Source organism: Oncorhynchus mykiss, chromosome 13 (assembly GCF_057628025.1).
Source record: "Oncorhynchus mykiss isolate SJ-2025 chromosome 13, ASM5762802v1, whole genome shotgun sequence".
In the NCBI taxonomy this organism is placed as follows: Eukaryota; Metazoa; Chordata; class Actinopteri; order Salmoniformes; family Salmonidae; genus Oncorhynchus; species Oncorhynchus mykiss.
In genome coordinates, this window is record NC_143034.1 from 11,899,644 (window position 1) to 11,915,085 (window position 15,442).

The window sequence follows — 15,442 nt, forward strand, 5'->3', positions numbered from 1 at the left end:
TGTGGGTGCAATAATTGAATAATATAGATTTCTACATTTATTTTGCAACTCTTGCGCACTCTACGCGAGCAGTGTAGTCAGCCTGTAAGATCGAATCATACTACACCGACTCTGACACTCGTCGGATGTGACAGGCCTTTGCAAACCATTACAGACTACAAAGGGAAGCACAGCCGAGAGCTGCCCAGTGACACGAGCCTACCAGACAAGCTAAACCACCTCTATGCTCGCTTCGAGGCAAATAACACTGAAACATGCATGAGAGCACCAGCTGTGCTGGAAGACTGGTGCCCACGCACATTGACTCTGTATCGGTACCCACCTGTATATAGTCTCACTATTGCTATTTTACTACTGCTTTTTAATTACTTGTACAACTTAATTACTTGTGCTACTTAATTACTGGTTACCTTTGTCTCTTATTCTTATCCATATATTTTTTAAACTGCATTGTTGGTTAGGGGCTCGTAATTAAGCATTTCACTGTAAGGTCTGTTGTATTCGGCGCATGTGACTAATAACATTTGATTTGATTTGTTGAATTTGCGATTTTCCCACTTGTTGTGTAATCTTTATGTCCAATGGCCGATGATACGTGTTATCTACAATTTATCTTCATTATTTCCCTTCATATGACAAGGATTAAAAATGTCTACTTGATTCATGATGATGACTGCTAGCTAAGATTTTGAAAGTAAGATGTTGACATGATCAGTCCAATCAAAGCCATTGTACATATAATGTGATTTTACATCATTTTATCTGTGGCCAATGACCTTGAGCATTCTTGAAAGGGGACTTGTAATTTAACTCTATGGCAGGACCCAAAGGGCTGACATTTTGGATGTTTACCCTTAATAAGGACTTAAACTTGGCGATGTTGTAGTGTCCCCATGAGTGACAGAATACTGAGCCAATCACGGTGCAATGCTCCTATTTTCTGCTGTCTCACCACACCACCACATAAAGCACTGAGCTGAAACACCTGCGTTCTGGAGTTGCATCACAGATAGCTGAGATAGATATTATATATATATTTTTTTATTGTTTGCAAACTGATATGTGACACGTATTAATGGCAAAATAAAAACAGATGAATGATGGGTCAAAACTGATTGTTATATATTATGTAAACTCTCTCTTTCTCTACCTCTCTCTCTCTCTCTCTCTCTCTGTCTCTCTTTCTCTCTCTCTCTCTCTCTATGTCTCTCTCTCTCTACCTCCCTCTTTCCAGGATACATTTGAGCTGCGTCTGTTGACGTGGCTGGGTCTGTCGGTGTCTGTGGTCTGTCTGTTGCTGTGCATCCTGACATTCTGGCTGTGTCGGTCCATCCAGGGGACACGCACCACCATCCACCTCCACCTCTGTGTCTGCCTCTTCATCGCTGACCTCGTCTTCCTCAGCGGTATCTCTCACACACAGAGCAAGGTGGGGATAAACATGTGGGGAGTGTGTGTGTGTGTGTGTGTGTGTGTGTGTGTGTGTGTGTGTGTGTGTGTGTGTGTGTGTGTGTGTGTGTGTGTGTATCAATCTAACGATGAAGGTATATTTATCTGTATAATATTTTCACTTTGAAGATTTGCTGTTGTAGGATTCTGTTACCAGGATGACAAACAAATAACTAAAAATAAACCCTTTTTACATACAGTCAGATCTGAATTTGAGTTCAATTTGACTTTCATCTCTCCTCCTCTCCTCTCCTCTCCTCTCCTCTCCTCTCCTCTCCTCTCCTCCTCCCTGTCTCTCCTCTCCTCTCCTCTCCTCTCCTCTCCTCTCCTCTCCTCTCCTCTCCTCCTCCCTGTCTCTCCTCTCCTCTCCTCTCCTCTCCTCTCCTCTCCTCTCCTCTCCTCCTCCCTGTCTCTCCTCTCCTCTCCTCTCCTCTCCTCTCCTCTCCTCTCCTCTCCTCTCCTCTCCTCTCCTCTCCTCTCCTCTCCTCTCCTCTCCTCCTCCCTGTCCCCCCTCTCCTCTCCTCTCCTCTCCTCTCCTCTCCTCTCCTCTCCTCTCCTCTCCTCTCCTCTCCTCTCCTCCTCCCTGTCTCTCCTCTCCTCTCCTCTCCTCTCCTCTCCTCTCCTCTCCTCTCCTCTCCTCTCCTCTCCTCTCCTCTCCTCTCCTCTCCTCTCCTCTCTCAGGGAGGATGTGGGTTTGTAGCAGGTCTCCTCCACCTGTTCTTCCTAGGATCCTTCAGTTGGATGTTGTTAGAGGGAGTTCAGCTCTACCTCATGGTGGTCCTGGTCTTCAACACTACCATAAGGTATTGGATATATTTACTCTGTGGTTATAAATTATTATGCGTTAGTATATATTTAGAGTATATATTTGTATTTATTTGTATTATACATTCATGTTTAATTCATTTAGATACGGAATGTCTGTATTTATATTATTTATATCATTTCCTTTTGGGGTCACTTAAAAATGTCTGTGTTTTTGTCCATTAAAATAACATCAAATTGATCAGAAACAGTGTAGACATTGTTAATGTTGTACATTACTATTGTAGCTGGAAACTACTGATTTTGTAATATAATATTTACATAGGCCTACAGAGGCCCATTATCAGCAACCATCACTCCTGTGTTCCAATGGCATGCTGTGTGTTAGCCAATCCAAGGTTATCATTTTAAAAGGCTAATTGATCGTTAGAAACCCCTTTTGCAATTATGTTAGCACAGCTGAAAACTGTTGTTTTGATAAAAGAAGCAATTAAACTGTCCTTCTTTAGACTAGTTAAGTATCTGAAGCATCAGTATTTGTGGGTTCGATTACAGGCTGAAAATGGCCAAAAACAAATAACTTTCTTCTGAAACTCGTCAGTCTATTCTTGTTCTGAGAAATGAAGGCTATTCCATGCGAGAAATTGCCAAGAAACTGAAGATCTCGTACAACGTTGCGTACTAGTCGCTTCACAGAACAGCACACACGGTCTCTAACCAGAATAGAAAGGGGAGTGGGAGGCCCCGATGCATAACTGAGCAAGAGGACAAGTACATTAGAGTGTCTAGTTTGAGAAACAGACGCAGAACAGACACAGAAACAGAAATCCTCAACTGGCAGCTTCATTAAATAGTACCTACAAAACACCAGTCTCAACGTCAACAGTGAAGAGGCGACTCCGGGATGGTGGCCTTCTAGGAAAAGTTCCTCTGTCCAGTCTCAACGTCAACAGTGAAGAGGCGACTCCGGGATGCTGGCCTTCTAGGAAAAGTTCCTCTGTCCAGTCTCAACGTCAACAGTGAAGAGGCGACTCCGGGATGCTGGCCTTCTAGGAAAAGTTCCTCTGTCCAGTCTCAACGTCAACAGTGAAGAGGCGACTCCGGGATGCTGGCCTTCTAGGCAGAGTTCCTCTGTCCAGTCTCAACGTCAACAGTGAAGAGGCGACTCCGGGATGCTGGCCTTCTAGGAAATGTTCCTCTGTCCAGTCTCAACGTCAACAGTGAAGAGGCGACTCCGGGATGCTGGCCTTCTAGGCAGAGTTCCTCTGTCCAGTCTCAACGTCAACAGTGAAGAGGCGACTCCGGGATGCTGGCCTTCTAGGCAGAGTTCCTCTGTCCAGTCTCAACGTCAACAGTGAAGAGGCGACTCCGGGATGGTGGCCTTCTAGGCAGAGTTCCTCTGTCCAGTGTCTGTGTTCTTTTGCCCATCTTAATCTTTTCTTTTAAATGGCCAGTCTGAGATATGGATTTTCTTTGAATCTCTGCCTAGAAGGCCAGCAGCCCCTACTTTATTTTATCTTGCTCTTATCTTTTTCTTTTAAAAATAAATGTTACCCCCTGTTACGGTTTTCTTCCTGGGAAGGAGAGGCGGATCAAAATGCAGCGTGGGTATTGGTTAAACATCTTTAATAAAGATGATAACGTGAACAATATACATATATATATATATATATATATATACAAACCAAGAAACCGTGGAAAAACCAAAACAACTGGTGCAAACTGGTGCAAAACACAGAGACAGGAAACAATCACCCACGAAATACCCAAAGAATATGGCTGCCCAAATATGGTTCCCAATCAGAGACAACGATAAACACCTGCCTCTGATTGAGAACCACTCTAGGCAACCATAGACTTACATAGAATACTATACTAAACACAACCTCATCAATCTACAAAACCCCTAGACAAGAGAAACACATAATCACCCATGTCACACCCTGGCCTAACCACAATAACAAATAAAACACAAAATGCTAAGGCCAAAATACTAAATACTCCCCAATTTCGTGGTATCCAATTGTTAGTAATCGCTACAACTCCCGTACGGGCTCGGGAGAGACAAAGGTCGAAAGCCATGCGTCCTCCGAAACACAACCCAACCAAGCCGCACTGCTTCAGAACACAGCACGCCTCCAACCCGGTAGCCAGCCGCACCAATGTGTCAGAGGAAACACCATGCACCTGGCTACCTTGGTTAGCCACATGCACTGCACCCGGCTGCCACAGGAGTCACTGGTATGTGATGAGACAGGGATATCCTTACCAGCCAAACCCTCCCTAACCCACAAATGTGCATCGCCCCACGGACCTCCCAGTCGTGGCCGGCTGCGACAGAGCCTGGGCGAGAACCCAGAGTCTCTGGTGGCACAGCTAGCGCTGCGATGCAGTGCCCTAGAGCACTGCGCCACCCGGGAGGCTTATCTCTTATCTAGCTTATCTACCTTGGTGTGTTACCTTTTCTTCTAACTGTTATTTTATGAAGCTCTGTGATTCTTCTTCTTATTGTAAACCGCTGTACCTGTATTTTATGAAGCTCTGTGATTCTTCTTCTTATTGTAAACCTCTGTACCAGTATTTTATGAAGCTTGTTGATTCTTCTTCTTATTGTAAACCTCTGTACCTGTATTTTATGAAGCTCTGTGATTCTTCTTCTTATTGTAAACCTCTGTACCTGTATTTTATTAAGCTCTTTGATTCTTCGTCTTACTGTAAACCTCTGTACCTGTATTTTATGAAGCTCTTTGATTCTTCGTCTTATTGTAAACCTCTGTACCTGTATTTTATTAAGCTCTTTGATTCTTCGTCTTACTGTAAACCTCTGTACCTGTATTTTATGAAGCTCTTTGATTCTTCGTCTTATTGTAAACCTCTGTACCTGTATTTTATTAAGCTCTTTGATTCTTTGTCTTATTGTAAACCTCTGTACCTGTATTTTATTAAGCTCTTTGATTCTTCGTCTTACTGTAAACCTCTGTACCTGTATTTTATGAAGCTCTTTGATTCTTCTTATTGTAAACCTCTGTACCTGTATTTAATGAATCTCTGTGATTCTTCATCTTACTGTAGACCTCTGTACCTGTATGCTGTGGGATATGGACTGCCACTGGCTATAGTCATCATCTCTGCTATCACCTACCCAGATGGATACGGTACCACACAACAGTGAGTCTGAGTCTGTGTCTCTAACTCTCTCCCTGTGTGTGTGTGTGTGTGTGTGTGTGTGTGTGTGTGTGCGTGTGTGTGTGTGTGTGTGTGTGTGTGTGTGTGTGTGTGTGTGTGTGTGTGTGTGTGTGTGTGTGTGTGTGTGACAGAGTGTAGCGAATCTGTCCCATATAAATAACCTGTCAGCTGCTGGTTGTCTCTGGACAGAGGTTTTCTTAAACATATAACATGTAAATAACACCAGATAACATAATTCCAACTTGAATATAACCTTATTCTAACTATATCCACTTGGTGTGTAATCTGTTAATTGTCTCCAGAGAAAGATCCTTGATTGAACCTAACTTAAAATTAACAGAAATATGTTTTTAACCTAAATCTAATGTTATTCTCTCTGTGTGTCTTTGTCAGCTGTTGGTTGTCTCTGGAGAGAGGATTCATCTGGAGTTTCTTCGGCCCAGTGTGCACCATCATCTTCCTCAACGCTTTCATCTTCATCATCACTGTCTGGAGGCTGGCCCAGAAGTTCTCTAGTCTCAACCCTGACCTCTCCAACCTACACAAGATCAAGTAAGGGGTGTGTGTGCGTGTGTGTGTGTGTGTGTGTGTGTGTGTGTGTGTGTGTGTGTGTGTGTGTGTGTGTGTCTGTGTCTGTGTCTGTGTCTGTGTCTGTGTCTGTGTGTGTGTGTGTGTGTGTGTGTGTGTGTGTGTGTGTGTGTGTGTGTCCCAAAATAAAATGTAACAATTGACAATTTTATTTTCTGCTGCATTGAAACCCCCAAAATAAAAACAGTTTTATTGAAAGTCTCCCCTACGGCTGTAAACAGAGACTAGTATTTCACAGAGAGGCTTTGTTCACTCACACTCCATAAAACAGTGAAAAATTGTTTCTCTTACAAAAAGGCCATCCATCTCCAACACCTTAATGAGTGACAGATACGAAAGCATTAACTGCAATGATACCATGTTATACATGTCGTACAACCAAGTATGATACCATGTTATACATGTCGTACAACCAAGTATGATAGCATTTTATACATGTCGTACAACCAAGTATGATACCATGTTATACATGTCGTACAACCAAGTATGATACCATGTTATACACGTCGTACAACCAAGTATGATACCATGTTATACACGTCGTACAACCAAGTATGATACCATGTTATACATGTCGTACAACCAAGTATGATACCATGTTATACACGTCGTACAACCAAGTATGATACCATGTTATACATGTCGTACAACCAAGTATGATACCATGTTATACATGTCGTACAACCAAGTATGATACCATGTTATACATGTCGTACAACCAAGTATGATACCATGTTATACATGTTGTACAACCAAGTTAATCTTTAAGCCGATGTATAACACTTGTATGTTTTCTGAATGTTTATAACGAGTATTTCTGTTTTTGAATTTGGAGCTCTGCAATTTCACTGGATGTTGGCTAGCGTACCCTAGTGAGGTTAAAAGCTTAACTTCTTGTTAATCCAGCCGCTTTGTCAGATTTCAAAAAGGCTTTACGGCAAAAGCAAACCATGCAATTATCTGAGGACAATTTTTTCCCATTGTCTCCTCATCCCCTAGGTACACTCCAAGATACTTAAAACCTCTCTTGCACCATTCCAAGTGTCTCCTCATCCCCTAGGTACACGCCAAGATACTTAAAACCTCTCTAGCACCATTCCCATTGTCTCCTCATCCCCCAGGTACACTCCAAGATACTTAAAACCTCTCTAGCACCATTCCCATTGTCTCCTCATCCCCTAGGTACACGCCAAGATACTTAAAACCTCTCTAGCACCATTCCCATTGTCTCCTCATCCCCCAGATACACGCCAAGATACTTAAAACCTCTCTAGCACCATTCCCATTGTCTCCTCATCCCCTAGGTACACTCCAAGATACTTAAAACCTCCCTTGCACCATTCCCATTGTCTCCTCATCCCCTAGGTACACTCTAAGATACTTAAAACCTCTCTAGCACCATTCCCATTGTCTCCTCATCCCCCAGGTACACGCCAAGATACTTAAAACCTCTCTAGCACCATTCCCATTGTCTCCTCATCCCCTAGGTAAACTCCAAGATACTTAAAACCTCCCTTACACCATTCCAACCCCCTTGGCAAAGCCATGATCCCACCAGACCATTTCCCATTCTGTAAAGCACAACTTTTTTCCCAATTTACCTTTCCAGAGGATACTCCCTTAATTAAATCGATCAACCATGAGACTCAAACTATCCACCTCCGCTTGATTTTTCACCAAAATAACTCCATCATCAGCATATGCTGAGAGAGGAACAGGAGGAATATCCTCTGAAAGGTTCACCCCTTCAATGCGACATCTAATGCTATTTAGTAGTGGATCTATAGCGATGGCAAACAACATTCTGGACAACGAACACCGCTGCCTAATTCCTCTACACACTTTAAAAGGAGCACTGAAGCCACCGTTAACTTTCAATACTCTTTCAATGTCACCATATATCACCCTGATCATGGCAATAAAACCAGAACTGAAGATTATAGCCTCAAATGTGTGCCATAGGTATTTATGTTCTACTCGGTCAAATGCCTTTTCCTGATCAATTGAAATTAGACCAGCGTCCAGTCCAATCGCCCTAGAGACGTCCCAAAAATCCAGAATCAGGGAAATGTTATCTCCTATCTGCCTGCCGGGAACACAGTAGGACTGGATCGTGCGTATGATTTGCCCCATCACCTCCCTCAGCCTGTTGGACAAAGCCTTGGACAGGATCTTATAATCAGTGCACATTAAGGCCACCGGCCTCCAGTTCTTCACCTCCCTAGGGTCACCCTTTGTTGAGTGTAGGAGGCTATATTTTTGTTTTTGGCTAAAAAACGTACCCATTTGAAACTGCCTATTTCTCAGGCCCAGAAACTAGAATATGCATAGAAATGTAGGATAGAAAACACTCTAAAGTTTCCAAAACTGTCAAAAATATTGTCTGTGAGTATAACATAACTGATATTGCAGGCGAAAACCTGAGGAAAATCCAACAAGGCGGTGCTGTTTTTCCTGAAAGCTCTCTGTTCCATTGGATGCCTTTCCTCCATTTAAAGGGATATCAACCAGATTCATTTTCCTATGGCTTCCACATGGTGTGAACAGTCTTTAGGCATAGTTTCAGGCTTTTATTTTGAAAAATTAGCGAGAAAGAACCCATCGCGTCTGTGGATGGCTGGGTGCCAGCAGAGTTTAACATGCGCAACAGCCATTTTCTCTCTCTCGCCAATGGAAGAAGCTACATTCCGGTTGACATATTATCGATTATATATTGTAAAAACAACCTGAGGATTGATCATAAAAAACATTTTACATCTTTCCATGCACTTTACGGATACTATTGGAATTTTCGTCTGCGATGTCGTGACCGCTCAAGCCTGTGGATTTCTGAACATAACGCACCAAACAAAAGGAGCTATTTTGGATATAAAAATAATCTTTATGGAACAAAAGGGACATTTATTTTGTAACTGGGAGTCTCATGAGTGAAAACATCCGAAGAACATCAAAGGTAAACGATTAATTTGATTGTTTTTCTGATTTTCGTGACCAAGCTTCCTGATGCTAAGTGTACACAATTTTTTGTTGTGCTATTGATAAACTTACACAAACGCTTGGATTGCTTTCGCTGAAAAGCATAATTTCAAAATCTGACACGCCAGGTGGATTAACAACAAGCTAAACTGTGTTTTGCTATATTGCACTTGTGGTTTCATTAAGATTTTATATTTTTAGGAATTTAATTTGAATTTGGAGCTCTGTAATTCAGAGGATGTTGATGAAAATGATCCTGCCAACGGGATGGGTGCGTTTATCATCTATACAACCTGTTAATCCTCAACTGATTTATCATCTCTACCACCTGTTTATCATCTCTACAACCTGTTTATCATCTCTACAAACTGTTAATCCTCAACTGATCTATCATCTCTACAACCTGTTCATCATCTCTACAACCTGTTTATCCTCAACTGATTTATCATCTCTACAACCTGTTTATCGTCTCTACAAACTGTTTATCCTCAACTGATCTATGATCTCTACAACCTGTTAATCATCTCTACAACCTGTTTATCATCTCTACAACCTGTTTATCATCTCTACAAACTGTTAATCCTCAACTGATCTATCATCTCTACCACCTGTTCATCATCTCTACAACCTGTTAATCCTCAACTGATTTATCATCTCTACCACCTGTTTATCATCTCTACAAACTGTTTATCCTCAACTGATCTATGATCTCTACAACCTGTTAATCATCTCTACAACCTGTTTATCATCTCTACAACCTGTTTATCATCTCTACAAACTGTTAATCCTCAACTGATCTATCATCTCTACCACCTGTTCATCATCTCTACAACCTGTTAATCCTCAACTGATTTATCATCTCTACCACCTGTTTATCATCTCTACAAACTGTTTATCCTCAACTGATCTATGATCTCTACAACCTGTTAATCATCTCTACAACCTGTTTATCATCCCTACAACCTGTTTATCATCTCTACAAACTGTTAATCCTCAACTGATCTATCATCTCTACCACCTGTTCATCATCTCTACAACCTGTTAATCCTCAACTGATTTATCATCTCTACCACCTGTTTATCATCTCTACAAACTGTTTATCCTCAACTGATCTATGATCTCTACAACCTGTTCATCATCTCTACAACCTGTTTATCCTCAACTGATTTATCATCTCTACAACCTGTTTATCATCTCTACAACCTGTTTATCATCTCTACAAACTGCTTATCCTCAACTGATCTATGATCTCTACAACCTGTTCATCATCTCTACAACCTGTTTATCCTCAACTGATTTATCATCTCTACAACCTGTTTATCATCTCTACAACCTGTTTATCATCTCTACAACCTGTTTATCCTCAACGGATCTATGATCTCTACAACCTGTTCATCATCTCTACAACCTGTTTATCATCTCTACAACCTGTTTATCCTCAACGGATCTATGATCTCTACAACCTGTTCATCATCTCTACAACCTGTTTATCCTCAACTGATTTATCATCTCTACAACCTGTTTATCATCTCTACAACCTGTTTATCATCTCTACAAACTGTTTATCCTCAACTGATCTATGATCTCTACAACCTGTTCATCATCTCTACAACCTGTTTATCCTCAACTGATTTATCATCTCTACAACCTGTTTATCATCTCTACAACCTGTTTATCATCTCTACAACCTGTTTATCCTCAACGGATCTATGATCTCTACAACCTGTTCATCATCTCTACAACCTGTTCATCATCTCTACAACCTGTTCATCATCTCTACAACCTGTTCATCATCTCTACAACCTGTTTATCCTCAACTGATTTATCATCTCTACAAACTGTTAATCCTCAACTGATCTATCATCTCTACAACCTGTTCATCATCTCTACAACCTGTTTATCCTCAACTGATTTATCATCTCTACAACCTTTTTATCATCTCTACAAACTGTTTATCCTCAACTGATCTATGATCTCTACAACCTGTTAATCATCTCTATAACCTGTTTATCATCTCTACAACCTGTTTATCATCTCTACAAACTGTTAATCCTCAACTGATCTATCATCTCTACCACCTGTTCATCATCTCTACAACCTGTTAATCCTCAACTGATTTATCATCTCTACCACCTGTTTATCATCTCTACAAACTGTTTATCCTCAACTGATCTATGATCTCTACAACCTGTTAATCATCTCTACAACCTGTTTATCATCTCTACAACCTGTTTATCATCTCTACAAACTGTTAATCCTCAACTGATCTATCATCTCTACCACCTGTTCCTCATCTCTACAACCTGTTAATCATCAACTGATTTATCATCTCTACCACCTGTTTATCATCTCTACAAACTGTTTATCCTCAACTGATCTATGATCTCTACAACCTGTTCATCATCTCTACAACCTGTTTATCCTCAACTGATTTATCATCTCTACAACCTGTTTATCATCTCTACAACCTGTTTATCATCTCTACAAACTGCTTATCCTCAACTGATCTATGATCTCTACAACCTGTTCATCATCTCTACAACCTGTTTATCCTCAACTGATTTATCATCTCTACAACCTGTTTATCATCTCTACAACCTGTTTATCATCTCTACAACCTGTTTATCCTCAACGGATCTATGATCTCTACAACCTGTTCATCATCTCTACAACCTGTTTATCATCTCTACAACCTGTTTATCCTCAACGGATCTATGATCTCTACAACCTGTTCATCATCTCTACAACCTGTTCATCATCTCTACAACCTGTTCATCATCTCTACAACCTGTTCATCATCTCTACAACCTGTTTATCCTCAACTGATTTATCATCTCTACAAACTGTTAATCCTCAACTGATCTATCATCTCTACCTTCCTCCTAGTATTAGAACCTTCACCACCCCTTAAATTCTTCCTCATCCTCCTCAGTACTTTGAAAACAGCTGCTTCATTTTCCATTGTTTCACTCTCCCCTTGAAGTCCCGTTTCATTTTCCATTGTTTCACTCTCCCCTTGAACTCCTATTTCATTTTCCAGCACCTCCTCCTCGACCTCCATCTCAGTTTCACCTACTGCCCCCCACCCTCTTTTCCCTGCTCTACCACAACTTCCCACGTAGCCACATTGCTCTCCTTTCCTATTTCTCCCACCACGTCTGCCCACCTTCTCCCTTCTCCTTAACCCATAGCCTGTTCATCCCTTCTCCTGAACCCTCAGCCTGTTCATCCCTTCTCCTGAACCCTCAACCTGTTCATCCCTTCTCCTGAACCCTCAGCCTGTTCATCCCTTCTCAGTGTTTTTTTAGCTTCACCAGTGCCAGAGCTGCTACCAGGCTCTGCACGCTCGTTCTCTGGACAATTACACACCAAGTACCCCTCTCTTCCACACCCAAAGCATTTCATTGACTCGGTAGAAGCGTAGAACACATAATCAAACCCATCAATCTTAAAACTGAATGCTAAATTCAGTTCGTCAGTATCCTTCTTTAAAATCATGTGCACTTGTCTCCTATGAGATATGACATGTTTCAGCAAAGCCGATTTTCAGCCAAAAATAATATTTTTTTAAATGTAGGAACAAGTTCTCCATGACGACATACCTCTCGCTCCAACACTTCTCTAACAAAAGGGGGCAACGTTAGAAAGTATAGCTCCTCCCCTCCTCCTCCCTCCCTCCCTCCCCCTTTCTAACACAACACCACTCTCAACTATCCACGAAGGAACACCGTCGTCTGTGTCTCTCTAAAACAACACCACTCTCAACTATCCACGAGGGAACACCATCGTCTGTGTCTCTCTAACACAACACCACTCTCAACTATCCACGAGGGAACACCGTCGTCTGTGTCTCTCTAACACAACACCACTCTCAACTATCCACGAGGGAACACCGTCGTCTGTGTCTCCAGCAACACAACACCACTCTCAACTATCCACGAGGGAACACCGTCGTCTGTGTCTCCCGCAACACAACACCACTCTCAACTATCCACGAGGGAACACCGTCGTCTGTGTCTCTCTAACACAACACCACTCTCAACTATCCACGAGGGAACACCGTCGTCTGTGTCTCCCGCAACACAACACCACTCTCAACTATCCACGAGGGAACACCGTCGTCTGTGTCTCCCGCAACACAACACCACTCTCAACTATCCACGAGGGAACACCGTCGTCTGTGTCTCCCGCAACACAACACCACTCTCAACTATCCACGAGGGAACACCGTCGTCTGTGTCTCCCGCAACACAACACCACTCTCAACTATCCACGAGGGAACACCGTCGTCTGTGTCTCCCGCAACACAACACCACTCTCAACTATCCACGAGGGAACACCGTCGTCTGTGTCTCTCTAACACAACACCACTCTCAACTATCCACGAGGGAACACCGTCGTCTGTGTCTCTCTAACACAACACCACTCTCAACTATCCACGAGGGAACACCGTCGTCTGTGTCTCTCTAACACAACACCACTCTCAACTATCCACGAGGGAACACCATCGTCTGTGTCTCTCTAACACAACACCACTCTCAACTATCCACGAGGGAACACCGTCGTCTGTGTCTCTCTAACACAACACCATTCTCAACTATCCACGAGGGAACACCATCGTCTGTGTCTCTCTAACACAACACCACTCTCAACTATCCACGAAGGAACACCGTCGTCTGTGTCTCCCGCAACACAACACCACTCTCAACTATCCATGAAGGAACACCGTCGTCTGTGTCTCCCGCAACACAACACCACTCTCAACTATCCACGAGGGAACACCGTCGTCTGTGTCTCCCGCAACACAACACCACTCTCAACTATCCACGAGGGAACACCGTCGTCTGTGTCTCCCGCAACACAACACCACTCTCAACTATCCACGAGGGAACACCATCGTCTGTGTCTCTCTAACACAACACCACTCTCAACTATCCACGAGGGAACACCGTCGTCTGTGTCTCCAGCAACACAACACCACTCTCAACTATCCACGAGGGAACACCATCGTCTGTGTCTCTCTAACACAACACCACTCTCAACTATCCACGAGGGAACACCGTCGTCTGTGTCTCTCTAACACAACACCACTCTCAACTATCCACGAGGGAACACCGTCGTCTGTGTCTCTCTAACACAACACCACTCTCAACTATCCACGAGGGAACACCGTCGTCTGTGTCTCCCGCAACACAACACCACTCTCAACTATCCACGAGGGAACACCGTCGTCTGTGTCTCCAGCAACACAACACCACTCTCAACTATCCACGAGGGAACACCGTCGTCTGTGTCTCCCGCAACACAACACCACTCTCAACTATCCACGAGGGAACACCGTCGTCTGTGTCTCTCTAACACAACACCACTCTCAACTATCCACGAGGGAACACCGTCGTCTGTGTCTCTCTAACACAACACCACTCTCAACTATCCACGAGGGAACACCGTCGTCTGTGTCTCCCGCAACACAACACCACTCTCAACTATCCACGAGGGAACACCGTCGTCTGTGTCTCCCGCAACACAACACCACTCTCAACTATCCACGAGGGAACACCGTCGTCTGTGTCTCCCGCAACACAACACCACTCTCAACTATCCACGAGGGAACACCGTCGTCTGTGTCTCTCTAACACAACACCACTCTCAACTATCCACGAGGGAACACCGTCGTCTGTGTCTCTCTAACACAACACCACTCTCAACTATCCACGAGGGAACACCGTCGTCTGTGTCTCTCTAACACAACACCACTCTCAACTATCCACGAGGGAACACCGTCGTCTGTGTCTCTCTAACACAACACCACTCTCAACTATCCACGAGGGAACACCGTCGTCTGTGTCTCTCTAACACAACACCACTCTCAACTATCCACGAGGGAACACCGTCGTCTGTGTCTCCCGCAACACAACACCACTCTCAACTATCCACGAGGGAACACCGTCGACTGTGTCTCTCTAACACAACACCACTCTCAACTATCCACGAGGGAAAACCGTCGTCTGTGTCTCTCTAACACAACACCACTCTCAACTATCCACGAGGGAACACCGTCGTCTGTGTCTCTCTAACACAACACCACTCTCAACTATCCACGAGGGAACACCGTCGTCTGTGTCTCTCTAACACAACACCACTCTCAACTATCCACGAGGGAACACCGTCGTCTGTGTCTCCCGCAACACAACACCACTCTCAACTATCCACGAGGGAACACCGTCGTCTGTGTCTCCAGCAACACAACACCACTCTCAACTATCCACGAGGGAACACCGTCGTCTGTGTCTCCCGCAACACAACACCACTCTCAACTATCCACGAGGGAACACCGTCGTCTGTGTCTCTCTAACACAACACCACTCTCAACTATCCACGAGGGAACACCGTCGTCTGTGTCTCTCTAACACAACACCACTCTCAACTATCCACGAGGGAACACCGTCGTCTGTGTCTCCCGCAACACAACACCACT

The 15,442-nt window shown here is 43.4% G+C and overlaps 1 protein-coding gene across 11 annotated transcripts in view; it reads left to right on the forward strand.

Annotated features, from left to right (window-relative positions):
• The window catches only part of LOC110519495 (adhesion G protein-coupled receptor E5), a 237,587-nt gene that overhangs the window by 211,104 nt on the left and 11,041 nt on the right, over positions 1–15,442 (forward strand). For all 11 annotated transcript variants that reach the window (XM_090195151.1, XM_090195150.1, XM_090195152.1 and 8 more), the window contains 4 exons: positions 1,235–1,429; positions 2,131–2,252; positions 5,287–5,382; positions 5,794–5,952. In XM_090195151.1, coding sequence (XP_090051277.1) covers positions 1,235–1,429; positions 2,131–2,252; positions 5,287–5,382; positions 5,794–5,952 — 572 coding nt within the window. The remainder of the gene's footprint in view (positions 1–1,234; positions 1,430–2,130; positions 2,253–5,286; positions 5,383–5,793; positions 5,953–15,442) is intronic.